This window comes from Marmota marmota, unplaced genomic scaffold (assembly GCF_001458135.2).
Source record: "Marmota marmota marmota unplaced genomic scaffold, marMar, whole genome shotgun sequence".
Lineage (NCBI taxonomy): Eukaryota > Metazoa > Chordata > Mammalia > Rodentia > Sciuridae > Marmota > Marmota marmota.
The window spans coordinates 24,780,696-24,805,757 of NW_026000057.1; the positions used below are offsets into that span (position 1 = coordinate 24,780,696).

Consider the following 25,062-nt stretch of genomic DNA (forward strand, 5'->3'; position numbering starts at 1 on the left):
AAAAGGAAATTATTCTACAAATTCTTCAAGGGTAAAATGATTAAATTAATCAGAGTGCCTTCATAATCAACATTCATTGAAAATCTTTTTATGTGTTATCTTTCTATGTGTTGAAAATACAAAGGTGACAAGAAGAATTGTGGCTCAAAATTCTGTGTAGTGTTTAGAAAAACTGAGTGGGTCTGTGTTTATGTGTGTGTTGTCTCCAAGATATTATCTTATATTATATTATGTGTGATCAGATTTATGGGTAAATATATATACATATGTGCAAGTCTATGTGTATACATGTGTGAGTATGCAACACAACACATATAGTTATGTACATGTAAAAATAGAAAAGAGTCTAAAAGGACTTGCATCAATTTTGAAACAGTGGTCACATATGAGGAAATATAATAAACACTGCTAATTGCCCTTAAATATCTATTATTTCCTTTTTTTGGTGATGTAAGCCCTAAATAATAGCCAGATACAAACTATACACAATACACATTTTCCACCTTCTCTCTTGAGCAACTGTTATCATGTAACTTACTTCTAACCAATGATATTTTAGCAGAAATGTCATGGGAAGCCTCTGGGAAATGTTATTAGAGAAAGAACTCTTGTCCTTATTCTTATCTTCCTATTTTGTCCTGACTAGTATATCAACAAAATGGCTGGAACTCAAGCAACAATTTTAAGTCATGAGTTGGAAGCTATGTATTGAGGGGAACCAAGAAATAAGAAAAAATTAGTCAGGTTCCTAACACTGGGAGCTTTATCATTCAGAACTGTCATCCAGGAAACATCATCCATTGATGACCTTTAAGTCAGTGATATAGTAGACATTTCTTTTACTTGCAGGAAGGAAAAAAAATGACTTTATGTAATTTGACCCTTTAATATCTAGGATGTATTCAGATACTACTTTTATAGTTCAATGTTTAAACATAGATTTTTCATTATGGTTTTGTTTTCCTAAGTTTATAAATGAAACTTATTAAACCAATTTTGAGATATCTAAAAATTTTTCAGTTATATTTTGTCTTGATGGAAACCCAGCTTCCATCTTGTCCTAAATGGCCTTGTATGGTTTATCTTACCTGGCAGGTTCACACATTTCACTGAGATTCCAAGATAGAAAACTTATTTTCCCATATTTTTTTAACAGCTAAAACTTGAAAAACGTAAAACTTTATAAGTTCTCTAATATTCACTGACATTTCACATGTGTTGGTCAGGTTTCTGTTACTGTAACAAATACCTGAGATAAATCAGTTTAGTGGAGAGAAGGTTTATTTTTGCTCATAGTTTGGGTATTGTAGTCCATGATAATTTGGCCCTCTTGCTTTGGGCCTGTGGCAACACAGCATGGTAAGAATGTAACACAGAGCAGGATTCCTCCTTTCCCAACCAGAGAGTGAAAAGGAAAAGGAGACTGGAGTCCCATGGTCCCCTCTACTAGAAGGCCTCCAGTGACCTAAAGACCTTCCACTAGGCCCCACCTCTTTAAGTTTCTAATACCTCCCTGTAGCCCCACCTTTGAGGGACAATGTGATCCAAATGTTTGAGCCCTGCCGAAATATTTTTCTTCTTTATGTTTCTACTGTGCTTTGAAGACATTTTTATACTGTCGATTATAGAAAGTTTAGGAATTTTGTGATTTGTATTCACTTAAATGTTGAAGCAAACACAGCATCTGTATTCCCCTTTTTAGATCTGAAAAGATATGACCAAATAAATATAACAATAGAGGAAAATTTAAAACAGTACTCTAAATTTAAAAAGCATGACCTACATGAACCTAACGTAGTCAAATTTTAGGAAGGAACACTCTTAAGAAATTGTAGATTTTTCAGATGACCTTAAAAAATTGCCCTAGTTTAGATGGATAATGAATGATGCAGATAAGAGCAGGATATGAACTCAAGACAAAGCATGGCCAATTTGTTCTTGTGGAGCAGTAGCACTTCTGTTATCTTCTCTGTAGATTCTCACTCCCCGGTAAGCAAATGAGGGCTCTAGAGTTCGTATCACAGAAATATATATCTATCATGCTTTGTGTAGTATTTTCAAGGCTGTATTAAAATTGTATTGCTTCTCTTCAATGGCCAAAGCAAGTCACTGGCTAAGGTCCAGTTGAAAGACTAGAGAAAATACTACATTATTTGATGGCCATCATCTTACAAGGAGGAAGACATATGGTAAGAACTTTGTGGGTGCTTTTTGTTATCTACCATACTAATCAGTTTGGGTAATAAAGTAGAGGGTATAAGTTTAAGTAACTAATAGAGACCAGGGAGTTATGATACAAAAGTATAGGTATAGGTACTAATGCACACATTATGCTTGAATGATGAGAGCTAAAGTAAACTTTCCATAGTGGCACTGCCTCTCAGATTTAGCAAATTGTTGCCACATATTCCAATATTTTTCACAAGGAATTTTTTGGGGTACTAGGGATTAAACACAAGGGCACTTAACACACTGACCTAAATCCCAGTCCTTATTTTTATTTTGAGAAAATAAGTTGCTTGAGACCTCACTAAATTGCTGACACTGTCCTTGAACTTGCAATCCTTCTGCCTCAGCCTTCCAAGCTGCTGGGATTACAAACATTTGCCACCACACCCAGTTTCACATGAAATTTTAATATGGGATTCTCCTGTAGCATCTTCAAATTTTGAATGTTGACTGAAGTGTTTTAAAACTCTGAGAAAAATAAATACATTTGAAAGTTACATTTGAAATCATAAATTTGTGAGTAGACACAAGAGGTTATAGGATGAAATGTTTCAAGTTTATTTAATGAAATTTAAACAGTATACTTAATATTGATTTCTTCAATACATATTTATACTACAGCTAGTGAAAGCCAACAGGTTAATTTTTAAAAGTGATGATATGCAACTACCAAACTCCATAATAACTATTTACCATAAATAATACCAGAAAGATTACCTGGGCAAAATTCAATGAAGCAAAAATGTATAACAACATTTTAAAACAAAGACAAATATTAGCCCACTTGGAAATAATAAATAACAAATTAAGAACAACAACAAAAGAAAAAATTTTCCTAAACTATTCTTCTAGCAAAGAAATTAGAAAACTAAAGTATATAATATTTAGAAAACAATGATAACAAAACCATTACATGTAAATCGTTCTCAAAACTTAGAGAAACACATGCATCTTTAAACTGTTCTCAATTATTAAGTTATAAATGATGAACTTAGTGTTCCACTGAATAAACAAAATAATTATTAATAAAATTTAAAGAAAGCTATGAAATTTAAGTTAAAACATATCAAATATCTTTAATTTGTCATTTATAAATCAATAGGATTGATTAAAGGAGAAAAGCCCAGTTGTTTTGGAAAAATTGTAAAACAAAAACAACCCCTGCATATTATGATTTAAGAGAACAGAATGCTTAAATAACATTAAGAAAATGCATATGCTACAATGAAAGAAAATTTCCACAAGCATGGCAGCATAATATCACTATGCTAATTAATTTGAAAAAAATATTAAGAAATAAATTATTAGAAAATATCCCATCATTAAAATTGGCTCAAAAAGAGAAAGAAAAATTTATACATATTTCAAATATACCAAAATGCACATTGATTTTCAAACAAATTAATAGCGTTATTCTCTTTTCTTCATTCCTTTCAGGAAAAAAAATCAGCCATATCATTACGACATTTCATAAGAGTTCTCAAATTAATTTTGTAATATTAGAGTAATACCCCCCCAAAAGACTGGCAAGGATACCACATGCAAAAAGGTGTTGCAAAAATGTAACAATATCCAGTATCACATGTGAACATGAATATTCACAAACCTCAATGTTTTAGTCAGTTTAGCTGCTATGTTTAAAGGACCTGACCAGAACAATTATAGAAGAGGAAAGTTTATTTGGGGACTAATGGTTTCAGATGTCTCAGGAAGAGTGTGGCAGCTGGAAACAGTTCACATGAGGATCAAAAAGCAAAGAGAAAGGTTTCCACTCTCAGATACAAATATATACCCCCAAGCCACACCCCAATTCCCACCTCCTCCAGCCACACCCTACCACTTCAGTTACCAGTTTATCCTTATCAGCAGATTAATTCACTGATTGGGTGAAGGTTCCTTTATAACTGAATCATTTTTCCTCTGAACCTTCTTGCATTGTCTCACACATGAGCTTTTGGGGGATACCTCACATTCAAACCATAACACTTAAAATACATCTATCCTTTCATATTTGATCCACCATATATTACAACATGTTAAAAGATTACTAAATATTATTTATTTCAAGAATAAAATATTTATCAAGAACATGATATTCTGATTTTTTGAGTAATTAATAAAAAGGATAAAAAGTCTGTAATTATAACAAAAATGACTAAAAATGAGTATCATTTGAGGAGATCAAGTTGGTAGAGAATAATGGTAGCCACATGCATTTTATTTTATTTTTTATTTATTTTTTTTTTTGTATAGGAAAAACTGATGTGTGAGAGATTTCAATGAGTTTACGTGAACACACAGATAATTAACTAATTTCAACTTTTTTTTTTTTAATATTCTTCACTTTATTTGTAACTAGACAAATGCAAGTGGGGAGTACTTTATTTAAGCATAGACTACAAAACATATGCCTTAATACTAAGAATCCTGTGATGCTTTCACCACTGTGTTTCCAGATCCCTGAGTCCAAGTTTTTCCCATTCAAGCAGAATATTGTGGGGCAGGGGGAGATTATGTAGGGAAACTCATTGGGCAAGAGGAAAGACCTAAACATATCAACATCAAGTGTTCCTTTCATTAGGATCAATGAGATCACCCAAAAGTAAAGATGATAACCAGTAATCTCTACCACATGCATTTTAAATGAATGAAATGAATACTATTAAAATTATAAAGAAATTTTTAGAAAATTAAAGAAAACTTAGATACAGCCATGTGACACTTAACAGAAGTAATATGTCTGAGAAATACATTCTCAGGCAATTTTGTCATTGTTCAAGTAGAACAAAGTGTCATTAGACAGAGACATCAGAGCCTACTACACAGGTAGCCTGTGGGATGAGGGAGAGAAGGAGAGGCAGAATGAGAGAGTAGCCAGTGCTCCTAGGGCCATGATGAACAAAACAACATGAGATTGAATGAAGCTCAAAGAAAATGTTGCAGTGAAGAGGTGGGGCAATACAAGATGCATGAGGCTGCTTCTGGGGTGACAAAGCATTGCCTTTACAGTAAACTTGACTTTAATAAATAGATTATATACTCAATGTAATTCTATGTGCTATACTTTTATAAAACTATACAGTAGTACAGTAGATTTATTTACATCAGCATCACCACAAACACGAGTCACTTATTACACTACAAAATCAGGATGGCTCCAGTGTCCCTAAGTGAAAGGAAATTTTCAGCTCCATTATAATTTTATTAGACAACTAATCTATTTGCAGTCCATTTTTTACCAAAATATCATGATGTCGTATGTGGCTGTATATTTAGTGAATGGTCCCATTGTGTTCCTAGAAAAACTGATCTAGGACAATAAGATCTGAGATACATCTTAGTAATTATTGGACTTAAAAGACAAACAAACAAACAAAAAAGGAGAAGAAAAATGTCCTCAAAGCTCAGAGCAAAAAGATTAAATTCTTTTAGTGGTAAAACAAACAAGTATCAGCCTTCTAAAAAACAATATACAAAGCAGGCCAGCAATGGAGAAATTGTTTGAGAAGATATGAGCCAGATAGTTTATATCCAGCTCAACTCTCCCTCATGGCCAAGGAAAAACTGGTTTTAAAAATACAAATATATTTAAAAGCAACATAAAAGTGGACTTGTGAACTTGAGAGTAAGCTTCACTTACCCAAGATATAATAGGAGAAACTGTCAAAATGACCAATAGTAAGTATTTAATATTAGTCATGGTTGGAGAACTGGGTTAAATAGTAATATGGAATCATTGCATATTCTAACAATGAAAGAATGATATATATTTTTAACATTTTCTATATTGTATTTTTTAAACATTTTCTATATTGTATTTTTTTGATATTTTAAAAAGGGAAGAAAGGGAGCAAAGAAGGGAAAACAGGATATTGTTATTTAGATTAGGGAACAAGTGCAGATCATAGATTTCATTTAAAATTGAAAAAAAAAGTGAGTGAAAGATTAAGTGGAAAAACAGAGGGAGTAAAAGCATTATAAAAAGTATAAATATGAATGAAACCACAATCATAAAATCACAAATATTTCTAAATACCTAAAGAAAAAAGTAAGCAAAGACAAACCACATAGAAAAACAGTAAATTTAACAAATGTCACAGAATAAAAAACAATACAAATAGTAGATTAAATAAGATGTGTCCCTTAGATATAGATAAACTGCTACACCCAGAAAGCATACCATTTTCTTTAGCACACATGCTGCATTGACAAGTCAACCATGTGTTAGAGCTCGAAGAAAATCCCCTGAAGTTCCATTGAGGACATATATTGCAAACAATGTTCTTTGATGGATCCAAATGTAATAAAACTAGAAATTAAAAGCAAAAGTAAATAATGACTTTCATCTGAAATTTAAAAACATCTTCTCTTAGCTCTTGAGAGAAAAAATAAAAACACATTAAAATTTATAAAAATTAGTGGGAATAAAAATAGAACTTACCAAAATCTATAACAAATTTTTAAAAAGTGTTTCATAGTCTTAAAATTTTCTATCAATTAAAATGGCAGTAAAAATTGAAAATACTTTAAAAATTTTCAATTTTAAATCTCAGTTTTTTTTTAAAATGAGATTTGGAATGGCAATTTTCTATCTCAGAACAACCAATCTCTTACTTAATGGCTAAACATTTAAAGACATTGCTATTAAATCTAGGAAGAGGATAATGATATCAGCCACAATCTAATTACTTAATTTTTTGACATATATTCATATTATAATAAAAGAAAAAGAGCAAGTGGAAAAATTATTCCAATAGGAGTTAGAACTAACATTATTTTCAGGAAATATGATATTTAAATGATCTAAATAAAATAAGAGAACTAGCTTAAAAACTATTAACTTTAATTAGAAATTTTCATATTTTGACCAGTTAAAAGTATACAGAATTGCCAGCCATTGTGGCTCACCCTTTACCCAACTACTCTAGAGGTTGAGGCAGGAGGATTCCAAGTTGGAGGCCAGCCTGGGAAACTTAGCAAGAATCTGTCTCAAAAAAATAGGAAGGGCTGGGGATCTAGCTCAGTGGCAGAGCATTTACCTAGCATGTGGAAGGCCCTGGGTTCAGTCTCCTGTACTGCAAAAACTAAACAGTATATAGAATCATAAAATGCCATAAATAGCTATAATAAAAAAGGGAATGTTAGACTTGAGTAAATAGACAAGAATAAATGGGAAGGTATGATGTTAGACCCAAAGACTATTAAAATGTTCTCACTAGAGCATAAGTTATCTTTGAATCAACTCAGGAACCCAAAGGACTTCATGAATTTATGAAAATGTTTTAAAATACATCTGAAGATATACTCTGAGTATGGTGTTGCACAACTATAATCCCAGCTACTCCAAACACTGAAGCAGAAGGATCATGAGTTCAAAGCTAGCCTCAGCAACTTAGAGAAGCCCTAAGAAACTTAGTGAGACCCTGTCTTAAAATAAAAATAAATAAATAAAATACATCTAAAGATATTGCTGAAGTGGTTTTACCGTAAAAAAAAAAATTCCAAAGATGAAAAAACAATAAAACAAGAAGAATTTTTTGTGTTGTAGATATTAAGGTAAAATTATTAAAGTTATGCAGATATACCAATAAAACAATAGAAATCCCAACATGGTGTGTATATATGTATGTGAATATATGATTAAGTATATACTGAAGGAGTCATTTCAAATCTAGAAACAAACTATGGATTTTTCTAGAACAATACTGAAGTAGTAGGCTAATTACTGGGAGAAGTAGAATATGTCTCCATCATATTTATTCTGGAGATATGGAGATACATGCCTAGGTTGGAGTCCTGACACTATCACTTCTAAACTATATGGCTTTAAGCAAGTTACCTAATTAGTCTGTCTCGCTTTTCTTATTTGTGAAATGGTGATGGTAATTTTTAATTCAGAAGCTGATTTTAAAGATAAATTGAATTAATCATTGAAAAATATTCGGTGCACAGTAAGCACTATGTGAGTTTTAAATAATATTAACAATTTAGTAACAAAATAGATTGTTTGTAGCTATAGTACTGGTTAAATACCTTACCAGGTGCTGAGCTATAAGCATGTTAATGCCATTCATTCAATGGGCTCACAAATACCTTACATAAAAATGTAAAAGTAAACATTTTCTGAACTATTAAATGTGATCTTGATGTCAGAATAGAAATTATTTCAATGACACTTTCATTTGTTGTGCCTACAGAGTTATTCATTTCTAGCAGATATTGGAAAATTAATGGATACTGTGTTGTATTTTTAATTGAAGCTGAAATAATAACATAAAAATGATGTATTAAAAAATGTCTATTTTTCCTTCAAAGAAATACATAAAATCTTGACTTGTATAAGCTTAATGATTTATGGTTTGACAATTTGATTATTTTTTTCTCTTTCCCATAAGATATTATTTTAGTTTCTCCTATGAATGGTAATAACTTAGGCCCATGCTATGTTTACTTAGAAAAGTATTAAAATATACAGTCAGAATTTAGACAAAGTATTTATACTCCTATAGTACTAAGCATAGAAGGATCATATACTAAGGTCCTAAAAAACAATTTTGACATTAGAATTTCATTATACAAATAAGTGATCTAAAAGGTTGAGTTTAGCCCATGGTCATAGTTCATTGGCAGATATAGGACTTATGTACCTTCTTCTTCCCTTCTTTCCTTTGTTCCTCCTTCTCTCATTACTTCCTTTCTTCCTTCTTTCTTCCCATTCTCCTTTCTTTCAACCTTTCCTCTTCCATCTCTCTCCACCTTTCCTTTCTTCAGCGTGTTCCCTATCCCAAAAGAACCTGGAATCTTTACAGTGTGACACTATTTGAAGGTTAAAGAATATCAAATAACATTTATTAAAGCTATCAATAAAAACTCTATAAAAGCTTATTCTCTTGAAGAGCAAGAGAAGAAAATACATCATTTCATAAGCTCAAGAGGCAAAATATTCACCAAAACTCTTCAAAACAATTTTGCTTCTACTTTGTGTTAAAAAGAAAATATTTAAAATAGGAAATGATAAGGAAAACTTTTAAGGAGTTCAAGTTCATGATAGGTCCTTTTCATGAGTTCAGATTCTCAGATCCAGATGAATGAATCCTAGGGAAATAAATGCATTTCCTCATATGATAGATGTATTATTATAGGTTTATGTTCAAAACACAGAAAGAGAAGTGTTAAATAGTTCGAGATTGGTATATTCAAATTTTAAAAATATGTATGTTCATTCCTATGTGGCAGCAAGTTTTTTATTCCAAGATAAAAAAAACTAAAGAATAGATCATTAATCAGATGTGTTGTAGATGATAAAAATAAGCAGTTAATTTTCCTTTTTGACAGCGTTAGCTATTGATGAGAAGTTGAATAATTGATTCCTCGTATATTTTGAGTTCAATAATAACTTTTACAAAGCATTTAAAAGCCATATGGAGAAACTCCATTTGATGATGGTATGGTAAAGAATATTCATCGGGGATTAAAATACATATATGGAGTGTTAACTAGTGGTCATTGTCAAAGTGGATATAGCTTTATAGGCACATTGCCACAGTATGAACTTGCCAGAACACTTTTCAGTAATTTCATTAACTACTAATGTGGATGAAGAATGAAAGATCTGCTTTTCAAACTTTCAAATGACTCAAATCTAGGAGGAAAAATTTGACAGGATGAACAACAGGTAAAGATTCAAAATATTATAGACAGATGTGAAGGATGCAACAGATGCAAAGAATGAAGTTGTTAAGAGAATAAAATCCAACATTTTCTTCAAAATCATTTGCATAGGACTTATGAATACTTCTAGTTTTGTTAGTGTTTCCTTTTAGGTTGTTTTAAAATTTCATTTGTCCAAAGTTTAGGCCCTGTTGTATTTCACTTAATAATGATTCAGGCCCCAATTTCATTTTTTGTAAACTATGTTATCTATGCCAAGGGGATAAACATTGACAATTTAGAGTATGTTCATAGAAGAATGACCAATATTTTGAGGGGTATGTAAATCATGTTATAGAAAAACTAATTGAACAGACAAAAACCTTAACAAATTATTTTTTGTTTTGAAAAAAAATCTTCAAATAGGATATATGATAGTATTCTTAATGTATTTGACAGCTTATCATAGGACTGATATATTCAGATTAAAAATATGATGTATGGGTGACATAATTAAAATATTTAATAGATGGTAAAGGGAAGTAGACATTAATTTATTATGCAATAAAAGCTTTATAATAACTAGCATGTTTCAAATGTAAACTGTTTATCTTGGAAAGAATTAATTGGACTTGTTATATATTAAGTAAAGCACTCTATGCAAAATATATAACATGGCACTGATATATAGTAAGCTTTATATAAATATGTAACTATTAGGGTTATTAATGTTCTTACCACTGTAAATTAATTAGATAATTAGATAATTATTTGTTTGACCTGTTAATTTATTTCAAACAAATTTAGAGCTTGTTTTCAGCTTAAGTTAATCTTCTAATATTCAAGATAATTTACTTGTTGGTCAGGCCCCATTTTATTATCCATCTACCTCCTTTTTATGAATTGAGAAAATACAAATTTTATATTTCCTTCCAAAGAAAATATATAACTATATAATTAGAGTAGTTTTGAAAGTAAATTTACACAATGGACTATTACTCAGCCTTAAAGAATAATGAAATTATGGCATTAGCAGGCAGAAGGATGGAGCTAAAGAATATTGTGCTAAGCTAAATAAGCCAAATCCAAAAAACTAAAGCCTGGATGTTTTCTCTGATAAATGGATGCTGATCCGTAATGGGGGATGGGAGTAGGGAACAATGGAGGAAATTTGGATCTGGCAGAGGAGAATGAGGGAAAGGGAAAGGGCAGGGAGGGTGGAAAGGATCGTGGAATTAGATGGATATTATTACCCTATATGCATATATGATTGCATGACCAGTGTGACTCCGCACCATGTACAGCCAGAGGAATGAAAAGTTGTGCTCAATTTGTATAAAATGTGTCAAAATGCATTCTGTCATGTATAACTAATTAAAACATATTGAAACAAAGTCTCTACTGAGGTTGTAAAAAAAAAAATTAAACTTATTCATATTTTAGTTTTAGTGCTAGTCTTAAACAAAATTTAAATAATTATTTTACATTAAGTATTTGGCATATATAATGCATCTAGAAGAAGTGCCAGGAAGAAAATGGCACACTAAGAATTTGTTGGAGGGAGTTACTCTATTTAAATATGTGTAGAGATATAAAGATCTTTTCCTTTTCCACAGAACAATGTAAATCCACTGAAAATCTTAAAAGTGTGGCAGGAAAGGATCAGATTTGCTCCACAGAAAGATAACTTTGTCTGTAGTAGAGACAATGGAGAGGAAGAAAGGTTGATTTCATGTAGACCCATGGTAAAATGCAGCCCAGGAAATCAATGATGAGAACTAGAGATAATAAAACAGAGAATGGATTTGGGTATTTTCAGAAGGTAATAGGGCTGGGGAAGATAGTGAGACCACAAAACTTAATGACCTATATAAGAAGATGTCATTCATTGAAGTAGAAGACATTGAAAGAGGACTGATTGGCACTGAATATCATGAGTATGGTCATGGCCATGTAAAATATGAGGTATGTTTGAGAGATTTTAAGAGAAATGGAAAATATGTAGTTGAATAAACACATATGGAAGTAACAGATAGGGATGGATTGTCTCAGCAGAGGGTCTCAAATGAGAAAAGGGTGTAGGCCTAAGTCCAGAGGATACTAATGACTTTGAAAGAAGAATTGAGAAGGAGATTTACATCATGTCATAAATCTCCAGGGAAAAGCAATCATCAATGTCAAGTACTATGGAAAGGGCTAATAAGATGAGCACTGAATTGCCTCCACTTGATTTGGCAATGCAAAGATTCAAAAGCTCTGTTTCCATGAGTAAGACTGTCCAATAATATGGGTACAAAAGTGTTTGTTGTCAGAGTGACTTGGATGTGTGAAAATGGAGACAAATTTTCAGAGAAAACTAACTCTGAAAAAAAAAAAGAAAAGAAACCATATTCACTGGGAGTCAGAAGTGATAGGGAATTGAATGAAGGGCTTTTCTCCCCTTTGTTTTAATGAGAAAGAGTTAACTCTTTGGGAATATACAGCCGATAGGATGATGTTGAATACATGAAGAGGAATTTAAGTATCTGAAATAAAAGGTCAGTTGATAAATCAGTTGATAAGTTTACTGATGAGGGTAGGCCTTAGATAGAAAAGAGGACAGTCCCTCTTTTGTAAAAAGGTGTTTGAAAAGAATAGGTTGGTATGGAGCATAGGTGGAGAGGTAGAAATCAGTGTGAATTTTAATCTTAGATCTTCTGTGTTGCCTATCACATAGCAGTGTAGGTCATCTTCTGAAAGTTGGTGTGGGTGATGAGAAGATTAAAGGTTTCTTGAGGGTGAAGATTTGAAAATCATTATAGAAAGTGGACAAGCATGTTGTCTAAGTAGCTCAATAAGTAAGACAGGTAAGAATGAGCCATCATCTCTGATAACTTCTGATTATGTTCATAAATATGTAGGAAGTTTTAGGGTCATCCTTCTGAATCTGTATTCCTTTGGCTGTGTGTGTGTGTGTGTGTGCGCGCGTGCGCGCTCTAGTATAGATCTCTATTAGAGTAAGGATGATCATATTCATTTCAGTCAGAAATGTCTGCTATATCATTAATTTTGAAAGTTATAGTGAGGCACCTCCTTAGGAAGGTATATGCAAACCGCAGAGACAGGAAAATGTGTGTTTATGTTGTGTGTGTGTGTGTGTGTGTGTGTGCGTGAGTGTATGAAGTTTAAAAAAGTTTATTATATGATTCTGATATACCCTTCACAGGGAGGGTGGCAATTTTTCCTTGAGAATATTGGAGCTGAATGTGACCTTGAATTTAGAATTTCTCTGTAGATAAATGGCAACTAACTTGTTACATTTATTAATAATTATTTTAGTCAGCTTTTTCACTGCTATAACTAAAAGACCCGACCAGAACAATTGCAGAGGAGGAAAAGATTATTTAAAGGCTCCTGGTTTCAGAGGTCTAAGTCCATAGACAGTGGGCTCCATTCCTTGGGGCTTGAGGTGAAGCTGAACAACATGGTGGAAGAGTGTGGGAGAGGGAAGTGACTCACATGATGGTCAGAAAGCAGAGAGAGAGACTTTACTAGCAATATACAAAATATGTACCCCAAAGCCATGTCCCCAATGCTTACTTCCTCCAGCCACACCCTATTACCTTCAGTTACCACTCAGTTAATCCCTGTCAGAGGATTAATTCACTGACTGGGTTAAGGCACTCATAATCCAATCATTTCGCCTCTGAACCTTCTTGCATTGTCTCACACATGAGCTTTAGGGGACACCTTACATCCAAACCATAATAATAATTAAGTGTAAACAGCATAAACTTTTCTTTTTTTTCCTCAGTAAATGAATAAATCTCTAGTTATTTTTCTTACCTTATAGAAATTCACTTTATGATACCTAGAAATATGTATTATCCATTACTAAAATCAATGGAGGAAATGTTCCACAGTATAATCACTTAAATATAGAACAATTAGTTGTTAGCAAAATATTTACAAACATTTTACAAATATTTAATCCACATGTCAGTAAATTCCTCCTTAGGTAGAAGTTTTTGACTTTGGATTGAGTCATTAAATGCTTTGGGTCACTAGTGCACCAATTAGTAAATTACTGATCCATAGTACTTTACCATCCTGAAAAAAGTAAATGCATCTTCTGAGAGCCTAATTGAATCTTGGAGAGTTATTTATTTGCCATTAAGATCAAGATAAATGAATCAGTTCACAATAGTGTTGCTGAACAGTTACATTAATTTCACAAATAGATAAATTGAAGCTCAGAAGAGACAGGAGTGGAAAGCTAAATATCCAGGTACCATATTCATTCTGAAAAGACCCAATTCCCACTATGTAGCTATACAAACATAAAATGTGAGTTTGGAAACAATATTAATTATTTTTCTACAAATCCAATTTTCATGTAGAATTAGTAAGCTTAATACCAATTTATTTAGTAATTCTGAACTTGTAGTTCATATATAAATATGGCCTTACAGCAATTAAGAAGTTCATTTTTTTAAGGCAAAATTTCAATCTCTCATAATAAAAAAATTTATCCTGAAACTTGTTACATTGACCTCCTCCAATATGGGTCTTTTGGAAAATGAATGACATCTTGCCATATGATAAAACAGTCATGAATACAATCTTCCAAGTAAGAAAACCACTTTAATTCACCTCTGTGTTTACTGAGAATTGAACAGATAATTTAATTTCTCCAATTTTTAGTATCTCAGCCTACAAAATGGAGAGAATACATAATTTATAGCTCATTGTAAGAATTCAGTGAAAAAACATTTGAATACTTAGCACTGAGCTTTGCATACACCACTCACTGTTTAATTTGAGCTATAACATTAAGAGCATTATTATTTCCAAGACCAGATGAATCTTAAGTTGGTTTATTATGACACTTGGCATGTTACTTTTCTTTACATTTTTCTTGATCTTCAAAAGCTATAAAATAAATTTCTACTCTTTTTCATAAAACATAAGAAAGAAAAATAACTAGAAACTTCAACATGTAACTTACTAGTGTTTGTATTTGTCTGGAAGGGGGCTTCCCACAGCTTTAATCACAGCCACAGATTATTATTTCAAGATGCATCTTTTAGATATTTAAATATATATTCTTATATCATAGAATGTAAATGTGAAGTCATTTATTCTGTGCTTTACTGAAATTCTGTGATGAGTTTTAAATAATTAAAATAGCATGTGCTATAGTTGTAAGTGCAATCACTGAGACTCTGAAGAGACACATACTGAGAAAAGGGGTTATAGCTCCAGGAAAAATTATCTGCCTTCTTAATCATTAATTGTCATTGAAATGCTTTTGAAGTTTATACAACAGAATTCTGGTTGAGACTCTGGCATCTGACACTATATAACAATGCAGTGAAAGCTCTAGCAAACTCTATTATATAAAGAGCCCAATAATATAAATTTTTATTCAGAGATATTTAAACCAAAGGTAAAATGTCACATTGAAGCTTTTAAATAACCTATCTAATAATTCACAAGTTAACTACATGGTAAATATTTTGGAAGCATTTTCTTGGAATACTTGTGTATGTTTTTCTTTCTACTGTGTCAATGATGGCTTTGATAAAATGATCCAAGGAAAAGAAGACAATTTTCTTCATATTTTACCTGAGTCTGAGGTATTTGCTGATTTCACATGCACTGATAATATGAACAAGGTAATTTGTTTGCGTCTGGTGGGGTAGGATTTGTGGTGAGAAATGCAAAATTCACACGTAGCTCTTCCATGAGAAATCTCTATATGTTTTCAGTTTATATAAAAAACTCTCAAGGTGTTGCCTGAGGCATCTATTTTTTTTTCCCTCAAGGCAAGCTGAAGGTACAAATCAAGTTGCTTTCACACTACTAATATATTCCGTTTTCTTTCAATTTCTCAGAGAGCTGACATAGGGATTTCTGCTTTAACCATCACCCCGGACCGTGAGAATGTGGTGGACTTCACAACACGTTACATGGACTACTCAGTGGGGGTTCTACTCCGAAGGGCTGAAAAGACTGTGGATATGTTTGCCTGTCTGGCTCCGTTTGATCTCTCTCTGTGGGCCTGCATTGCTGGAACAGTCCTTCTGGTGGGTCTACTGGTCTACCTCTTGAACTGGCTTAATCCTCCACGGTTACAAATGGGATCAATGGCATCTACTACACTCTACAACTCCATGTGGTTTGTGTATGGATCCTTTGTACAGCAAGGTAAGAAGAAAAACTACCTTTTGTTATTAAAAAAAAAAAGGAGCATGTTGTTTCAAATGCAATGTAGTTAGAATGATTCTGTATCTGACATCAATAAGAGTTCTAAAGGGTCCTCAAAGCAATGCTCAGAAAAGAACATTTTCTATTTTCCCCTAGTGGATCTCAAACCCAGCAGGTTTCCATCAATAATGGCTTATTGTCTTTTGGTATAAGCTCAGTTTTATCAACAAGGCAAAAGTAAATGTCTGAGTTAAGATTCACAAGATACCTCAAGATCAGAATTTCTTCCCCAAACTGATTTTCTGAGGAAATAGCCTTACTGCAACAAAACTACTTATCACTAGAGAAAGTAGTGATGTATGAGAGATGTTAGGACTTCTTCTTTGTTCAGTGATGTTATTTCAGGAACTGAAAATATTCATTAGCAGTGAAAAGACTTGGGCTAATTTTAGAGTCTGATAAGAAGTAGTATATTTTATCTTTCACTTTCATATACAATCTTTACTAATGATTTAACCTATGAATTCATTATATTCTAAAGAATGCCTGTGCTTCGTTATTTAATATCCTATCTGCTCTCTTCTTTAAACCCATCTGATTAATTCCTTGATTCTCAGAATGGAATATTTATTTCATTCTTTATTTGAGACTACTGTCCTCATAGAGAATGAAATAATAAGGGAATCGGTAGTCTCTTGCAAGATCAACTTGTGTATTGAACAGGAGAGTTATGTGTTTCAACAGAGACCTGTGGCAATTTCACCTTAATATTTATAGCTCTTAATAACACCTTACTTTTGATTCCACTTGCTGTTGGATCTTTCATTAAACTTCATTGTGCCTATTCTCATTTAATTAATCAAAGGCTAGTCTTGGCTAGAGATGTGGCTCAAGGGTAGAGCATTTGCCTATCACGTGAAGAGCCCTGTATTCAAGCTCCAGCAATGCCAAAACAAACAATGATGTGTGTACATCCTTCCTCTCCACTGTCTCACTTCTAACCTGGCCTATAAGCCTTTGGAAGCATTCCCCCCTCCCCCTTCTCTCTCTCACTTCCATATAAGGGCTCCCAATGTTATATGTAGCTATATATTTGTCACAGAACTTTTAATTCATTCATTAGTAGAGGAAAGGGGATACAAATAGTTGGGATAGAATTTTAGACGAAGACGTGAAAGAGACATTGGGATAAAATTATGTTGAGGGGAGTTTGTAAAGTTGAGGGCAAAGATATATTTGTTCTTAGGAGTTCAAACTGATCTTTGGGGAAGTGATCAGTTAGTTAAAGGTATACAGGAAAAGGATGCTCAGATTTTTACTGCAGAAATATTCTGGTTATAATGTGGAGAATAGATTGGGGGAATGTGAGAATGTGAGAAAAATTAGAAAACTATTATAATAACCCTGTAAAGAGTTAATGTGGCATGGTGGCATTGGAATTCAAGGGAAGGGTACTGATTAAATGGAGCCAACAGAATTGAATAACTATATCGTGATATGGGAATTGGTAGTGAAGGAGGAAAAGGAGATTAAGTTTTATCCTATGTTTCTGAGTTAGGAAAGTATGTATATTGGATGTTGATTTTATTTACTGAAATGAAGAAAACAAACAAAAAAAAAGATATGAAAGAGCAGATGATACATTAATTTTGGTGCAAACCAGAGGGTATTTCTAGTGCTTGGTTAGTGGTTTGATAAATTTGTCAGATATACAAAAGAGATATCTAGGAGATATATATATATAAGCCTTTGTATATATATATATATATATATATATATATATACACACTAACATATAGGAAATAATTGAAGCCATGAAAGTGAATAAGATCATTTGGACAGATTTCAATACTCCTTATTAAGGACCACTGGTCCAGAAAAGGCATAGAACAAAGCCCTAAGGAAAGGAATGGGTGGAGGAGCCCTCAGTGGTGACTGATAGGAGTCCTTGGAAGGAGGCAAGGAAAGATCAGAACCCAGTAGTACACTTACCAGAGAAAGGCAATACTTAAAGATAGAGAATTTGTTAATAATATCAAAGGACTAAGTAAGATTAGAGCTTGAAAGGTGTTCATTTGATTTAGCAGTAAACATGTTATTGAAGCCAAGGTTTGTCTTTGCTCCATGATGTCTGAGGCATCCACTAGGTGAAAGGCTGAAATCATCTGGAGCCTGTGTGCTGCACTTGCATGTCGGGTGGTTTATGCTGTGAAATGTGGGCTTCATTTTTCTACTTGTGAGTCTGTTCATGTGATTTCTCTTCCTGGGATAGAAATCACTGCATGGCAGTTGATTTCTCCAGAAGATGTTGAGAAATATAAGCATTGACTAGATATTGAAGTCAGATATAATTAACCTGTCCTCATTTCATTTCTTCGCTTTCCAATTTGTTTGAGCATACTTTTAACAATCACCCATATGCAGATGACTCACAAAAATCTATATTATCCATCTCGAACTTCATATTTGTGTAACTAAGTGTAAACTAGACCATTCTCTGTATACAACAGGAATACAACTCTCATCATGCCCAAACTTGAGTTCATTTTACACTTAAACTTCCTGGCCTCTCATATTCTTATTCCTGTTGAGGCCTCAGCAACCATTTAGACATACACAGAGACTTTTAAAATATTTTGTTTTCTTCCTCTTTCTCACCTCTCATGTTCAACTATAATCAAGTCCTATGAATTTTACCTCCTAAATATTTCTAGAAGTGAAAATCTCCTCTCACCTAGAAAGATGAGTCTAGTTTGTTATCTAGATTAGGCCCTTATTTCTCACCCGAAGTATAGGAATCTCATTGCAGATTTTTCTTTTTCCAGTTTTGTCCCTTTCAAATATATGACAAACATGCTTGCACCCATACTCAAATCATGATCACTGCCATGAAAATATGACCGCATAATTTCCATTTTCAAATATTCCCTTAACTCCTTAATACTCACAGTTTAAAAGGCCTTAGTTCTTTAAGATGTAAACCATAGGCTCCCATCCATGCTCAGTTCTCACCTCCTAATTCTCATTTCTCACATGTAATTCTCTAGTTACTCTACACTGGTTTTAGTCCTGTAAAAATAAGACTTTTCTGTTTCTCCACCTTTGTTTCTGCCCCTTGAATTCCTGGGATGGCTTTATGACCAAAGCCCATTATTTCTGCTCCCACACTGTGTTTTTCTGTGGCAAATTGCTGTCCATTTTCCATCTCTTGCTTTGATCTCATTCCTTTCAAGAAGTCTTTGCTGGGACACGGGACTATCTTCTAGGCTTCTCAATATATATTTATTATAGTACTTATCGACACACTAATTATCTTTTCTTCATTTGTCTTCACTTGAAATTTTTAAGTACAAGACATTCTATTTATCTTCATAGTCCTCTTGCCTGCATTTCAGTGTCTTGTATACATTAGATGTTTGATGAATACATAATGACCAGCTTAATGAATGAATGAATGCCAAAAACTTAACTAAATCAAACATGGAGTTAACTGCAATATTATATTTATTAGATTACAATCTAAAATAAAACTGTTAGTACAATTGTCCCCCCAATGACGTTAAACTCAATAAACCAAAGAGGAAGTTTTTGTAATGTCCCTACCAAGTATCTTTTATAATAAGTTAGAGTGGAAAAACATAAATAAAGTTTCCTATAGGTTGAAGAATTATTTTTGAGGATGTTGGTTTGAGTATGAATTGGCTTTCTGAATTCTTCTTCCAGGTAGGCAAATTTCAGTAAGTTTTGGAGTACAACCAACAACAAAACAAGATAAATAGAATTATCCATATGGTTAGTCAGCTTTTCCTAGTTCTATAAACATGCAGCAGATAGCAACAGTTATAAATATGTTAAGCACCTTTGCATCCCAACTGCTTCCTTAAATAAGCTGCACAGCCTGTAAGTTGATTGTGTATTTATACAAATTCATAATGATGGATAATGTTGAATTGCATATGATTAACTGCTTTATCTTTGAAAAGCTGCTATTCCTCCACTTGCTAACAATGAAAAGGTGAATTCATTAAAAGATACTGAGAACATTTTTATGCTCTGATTAAAAATAAATTAGGAAAAGGCCCATAAGCCCTGTGAAAAAGAGAATCAATCAGTGGCAGTGTCCATTGCATAGGCAAAGGAGCTGGAGTTAGTGGTAATTTCCAATAAAAATATAGTCTCTTAAGAGGAAGTACAGCTGTTATTTCAGAATTACAATCTTTATTGAGCTACTATACCAGATTGAATAGGGATAAAGATGCATTTCATGTGTTACCAGATAGATTTCTGAAAAAGAGTTCAGGGACAGCTAAAAGCAGAAAAATGTTAAATATATGAGTTGTTTACTAATCATGATCTTTAAAAAAATCTGTAACTTCAAAACATTCTGCAAAAACAGCTCAGGGAATTCAACTGTGCAAAAGCAGTATGGTCCATTATAGAGATAAACTCAGTACATCTGTTTAGCTGGAACATTAGAGCTTGTGAATTAGATTGTAAATGCACAAATGAGAGACCAATTTTATACAAGTTTTGTTGTCATTTTATATCCTCCCTTATCTCTTCATGTCTACATGCATCTCCTTGAAATTAACATACATAAAAAAACTGGAGTTTAAGTTCTGCAGATATCCTATGTTTAGTGTATTAGAAATGATTCTCTGCTGCAGTACTGGGAATTGAACCCAGGGCTTTGTACACACCAAGCAACTGTTCTACCACTGGGCTATATCTCCAGTCTTGTACTTTTTTCAATAATAAGGCTTGAATGCAGAAACACTCTATCATTGAGTTACATCCCCAGTTATTTTTATTTTTTTTATTTTGAGACAGGGTCTCACTAAGTTTCCCAGACTTCTTCAAACATGTTGTCTTCCTATGTCAGCCTCCTGAGTATGTGGGATTACAGATGTACACTACTGCACCCAGCTATTGCCCATGACTCTTAATATCAACTAGACCACAGAGAACCTCAGTGACTTGTTCACAAATGTGGTTGGGTGTAACTTGTTTGCTATTAAGAGCTATCCTCAGATGCTTTTGTCTGATTTCATATATATATATATAAAGCCATGTAAAATATTTGAAGCAACCATATACAAATTTATCAGCAAATATTCATTAGATATCAACAGTGTTCCTGGATCAGTAGGATTGAAAGGAAAATAAGGAATAGCTCTCACATATTTGGTTTAACAAATATGCCTTGGGTATACTATGTGCCATGCATATCATAGATGTTTGAATGTGGTGTTAAATAAGAGAGTCATTGCAAGGGTATTCTACCCCATGTCAATGAATCTTAGACAAATTGCAACCAAAATAAACCATTTCTTATGAGAAAAGCAGATGAAATTAGTTAAAAGGGTAAAGAAGGAAAATTGATTTTAGTAGTTTTCTCAAAGATTGAATAGTTTCACCAATGCTAGTGATGAATAGAAAATCTTTATAAGTGGTAGAACACCAAAAATAGCTTGCTGATATTGCATAAAAATGAACAGGGGAAGCAACTTGAGTTTTTAAATTCAAGGATAGTTTGGAAGACAACAAAGTTCTTCCCACTGCCAGATGGATTACACAGTTATAGAGAATCACAACTTTCTCATTTCTACAAAATGAAGAGACAGTCTTCTGTATTGAATTGGGCAACAGGAGAGATTGCTGATGAAGGAGCATCTATCTCTTTAAAACTTTGCATAAGAGAATAACTCAAAAAGACACCCGTTTTAATAGTGTAGACATCAAATATATGAAATTTACCAAGTCTTATTCACAAAACCCAAAAGAATTCAAGACTTGGAATGCAATAGCTAAAGCCATTCATTTGTAACGTTATCTGATATTTCACATTCAATTTGTATATAACAAAAATGATATTGGCTAGCTCTGTTGTTTACTGACGTTAATGAACACAGGGAAAAAGAGAGTAATTCCCAGTGACAGGTTAACTGGGCTATAAAGACGAATTTCTTTCTACATTCTGTTCTTACAGGTATTAACTCAGAGAGGCTCTGTGTAATTTTTGTTTATGTTCAAACAACATCTCTGTTGTGTTAATTATGATTGGCAGTCCTTAACAAAGGGATTGACAAGCACTCTGAGTGCTGTCATATCCACTTGAGAATTTCCCCTTGCTGATTTAAGACATGACAAGGAGTTCATTTTCTTTCATTTTATCACCAAAATTTTCCACCAAAAGAAGAAAGAAAAAAAGAAAGAAAAAGCTGAACTTTCATGCTGAGAGAGTTAAAATTCCACCAATAATGGGGAGTAATTTGTGTTCCTGTAGAACAATTCTATGAGGCTAAGATATAAATAAATTGATTAACATTCAATGAACTGTAATGAGCTAAGCAGTTATTCCATGAACTACAAGCATGCAATATGCTCCTGAAAATCATTTATGTTAACACCTGTTTTTCCTGCTACTTGCCAGAAAACCCTTTCCCGTGCCAAATGGGATTTTAAAGGGTTAAAAGTAATTAAAGAACATGAAGAATGAATCCAATTTCTGATTATAATACAAGAGCTGGGGTTATGGTTGTAGCACAGTGGTGGAGCACTTGCTTAGCATGTGTGAGGCCCTGGGTTCAATTCTCAGCACTGCGTAGAAATAAATAAATAAAATAAAGGTTCATTGACAACTAAAAAAATATTTAAAAAAAAATAATAATATAAGAACTGTTACAAATAACATTTTCTTGACTCCTTCAAACTACTTGTGAATAAAAAGAGTAATAGTTTTATATTTAACAGAATCAGAGAGGTGTCCTAAGAGATATGAAACAAATAAAAGGGATACTTTAAGAAAACACATTTTAAAAGCCTAAATTCAATGAAAGAGTAGATTTTACAGGTCCTTTAAAAGATGCTTTGCCGGACATCTGAGATGCTGGCAGAGTTTTTACAGTACCATATCACAATTCTTCTCAGCTTAAGTAATAAGAATAGGAACAGGCATCACCAAAGATAAATTTATTCTAAAGATGATTTAGGATTGATTTAAGGTGAAGTGTTGGGCTCAAGGGACTGCAGATAAAAGGAGAGAACAGCAATTTAGAATATAAATTTGGAATTCAATTTCTTTTTGACATGCCCAAACCTGAATCCATTTTACCTTTTCATCTATGAATATGTAATTACAGACTTAATAATGATGGTTATATTTCTGAAAGTATAGCAGACTGACCACAGCCTTCAAAAACAAAATCAACATGTTTTGAAATTTAAGATTTAGCTTTTAACCTACCTCTAAAATGCAAACTTATAAGCCAACTATAATATACGTAATCCTGTCTTTAGGATTCCCATCTTTAATGCACCAAATGATAAGTAATAATATCCAGTGACATTCTGTTAAACATCCTTGAATGAGACACAATCATTTTATGAATTTTTTTACAATCATAACCGTAAAAGTTTCAATGTGTAATATAAAGTATAAGTTTACATTATGTTTTTCATCATATATATATATATCAGTATCTCTTATTTGTAAACTATATTCTTTATGTAATTATTTATTACATATGTAATTGTGTGCCTAAGTATGTGTTTGTGTGTGTGTGCCAAAATTTAACAAAAGACCAATGTATGATCCCCAGTTCCACACTATGGATACACCAAAGTGTTCTCTGATTTGTAGCCATGGACGAAATTTATAGTCACTTTATATTTACAGCTCTGTCTCCTAGACTCTAAATTAACAATCCATTTGGGATTGCTTTACAGTTTGTCCTATGTGCTTCAGTTGTTTTCTGGCACTTAACATTTATATCCACTTTTTAAACTCAAGTTTAGCATGCCTTAAAAGTATTTCTTCTGCCTTTACTATTTTAAATGCTTCATTCTCTAGGAAACATCTGCTTGAATATTAAACAGAATTATTATCTAATCACAAAGGTGAATAAAACAGCATGGGGTCTTTCTTTGTGGAACTTTAAGTGACACAAGCTAGTGAGCACGCAGTGCCGTTATAGAATTGTATCTGTCCTGTGCTACGCAGGAAAACACAAGACATGTGGGGCATTGAATTTACAGATACACTGCAATTTGGCGAACTGCACTCAAATACATACCAAGTCATGACCTATCAAGAGAATTACACAGGGCCAGACACGGGAGTGCATACCTGTAATTCCAGTGGCTTGGGAGGCTGAGGCAGGAGGATCATTGAGTTCAAAGCAAGGTACTAAGCAACTCAGTGAGACCCTGTCTCTAAATCTAAATAAAATACAAAACAGGGCTGTGGATGTGTCTCAGTTGTCAAGTGCCCCCTGGTTCAATCCCTGGTACCTGCCCACCCCCCCAAAAAAAAAGACAGTTACACAGGATAAGAGCCAATATTTTACCTATTGACAATGGAAGAAATAATGTTCAATTAACTCACTTGATTTTTGTTTCCCGATCAAGCAGATGTAGATTAATAAATGTCAGGTTCTTTAAAATTTTCTTTTAACTATAAAATTGTATGATTCCAGGATATAAATATCTGATTAAACTACTGTTAAATATATTTGTGTTTTCTTGATAGGCAGCTCAGTTTTAAAACTGTTTTTACCACTGGCTAGCTCTGTATCATCAGACAAGTTTCTTAAACCTCAAGGTACCTCAGTTCCCCAAATAATAATCACCTACTTAATCAGATTTTTGAAGAATATTAGGAATTAATAGATACAAAATGCTTAGAACTGTGTTAATGACATAAAGTAGGCATTCAGTATTGTAATTTTTATTTCCCCAGTGTTTTTGCTAGCTATAAGAGATGGAACCACTCACATTGTATGATCCTTTATAAACTCATCATTACCTCACAGAAAATAAGCATTCTTTTAAAGATGCAAATTATAATTAAGCATAAGGAAATATGTTAGAAAAACTGATCTAGCTAATGAAAATTCTCATGATAAAAACTGTACACTAACAAACTCCTAATTACTTTATATCATCCAACTAAACATGAAAAACAATAAAAACATGTTTCCCTTTTTCATACAT

At 32.9% G+C, this 25,062-nt stretch overlaps 1 protein-coding gene across 3 annotated transcripts in view; it reads left to right on the forward strand.

Moving 5' to 3' along the window:
* The window catches only part of Grid2 (glutamate ionotropic receptor delta type subunit 2), a 1,429,152-nt gene that overhangs the window by 1,085,322 nt on the left and 318,768 nt on the right, over positions 1 to 25,062 (forward strand). For all 3 annotated transcript variants that reach the window (XM_048813623.1, XM_015484559.2, XM_048813622.1), the window contains exon 11: positions 15,756 to 16,068. In XM_048813623.1, coding sequence (XP_048669580.1) covers positions 15,756 to 16,068 — 313 coding nt within the window. The remainder of the gene's footprint in view (positions 1 to 15,755; positions 16,069 to 25,062) is intronic.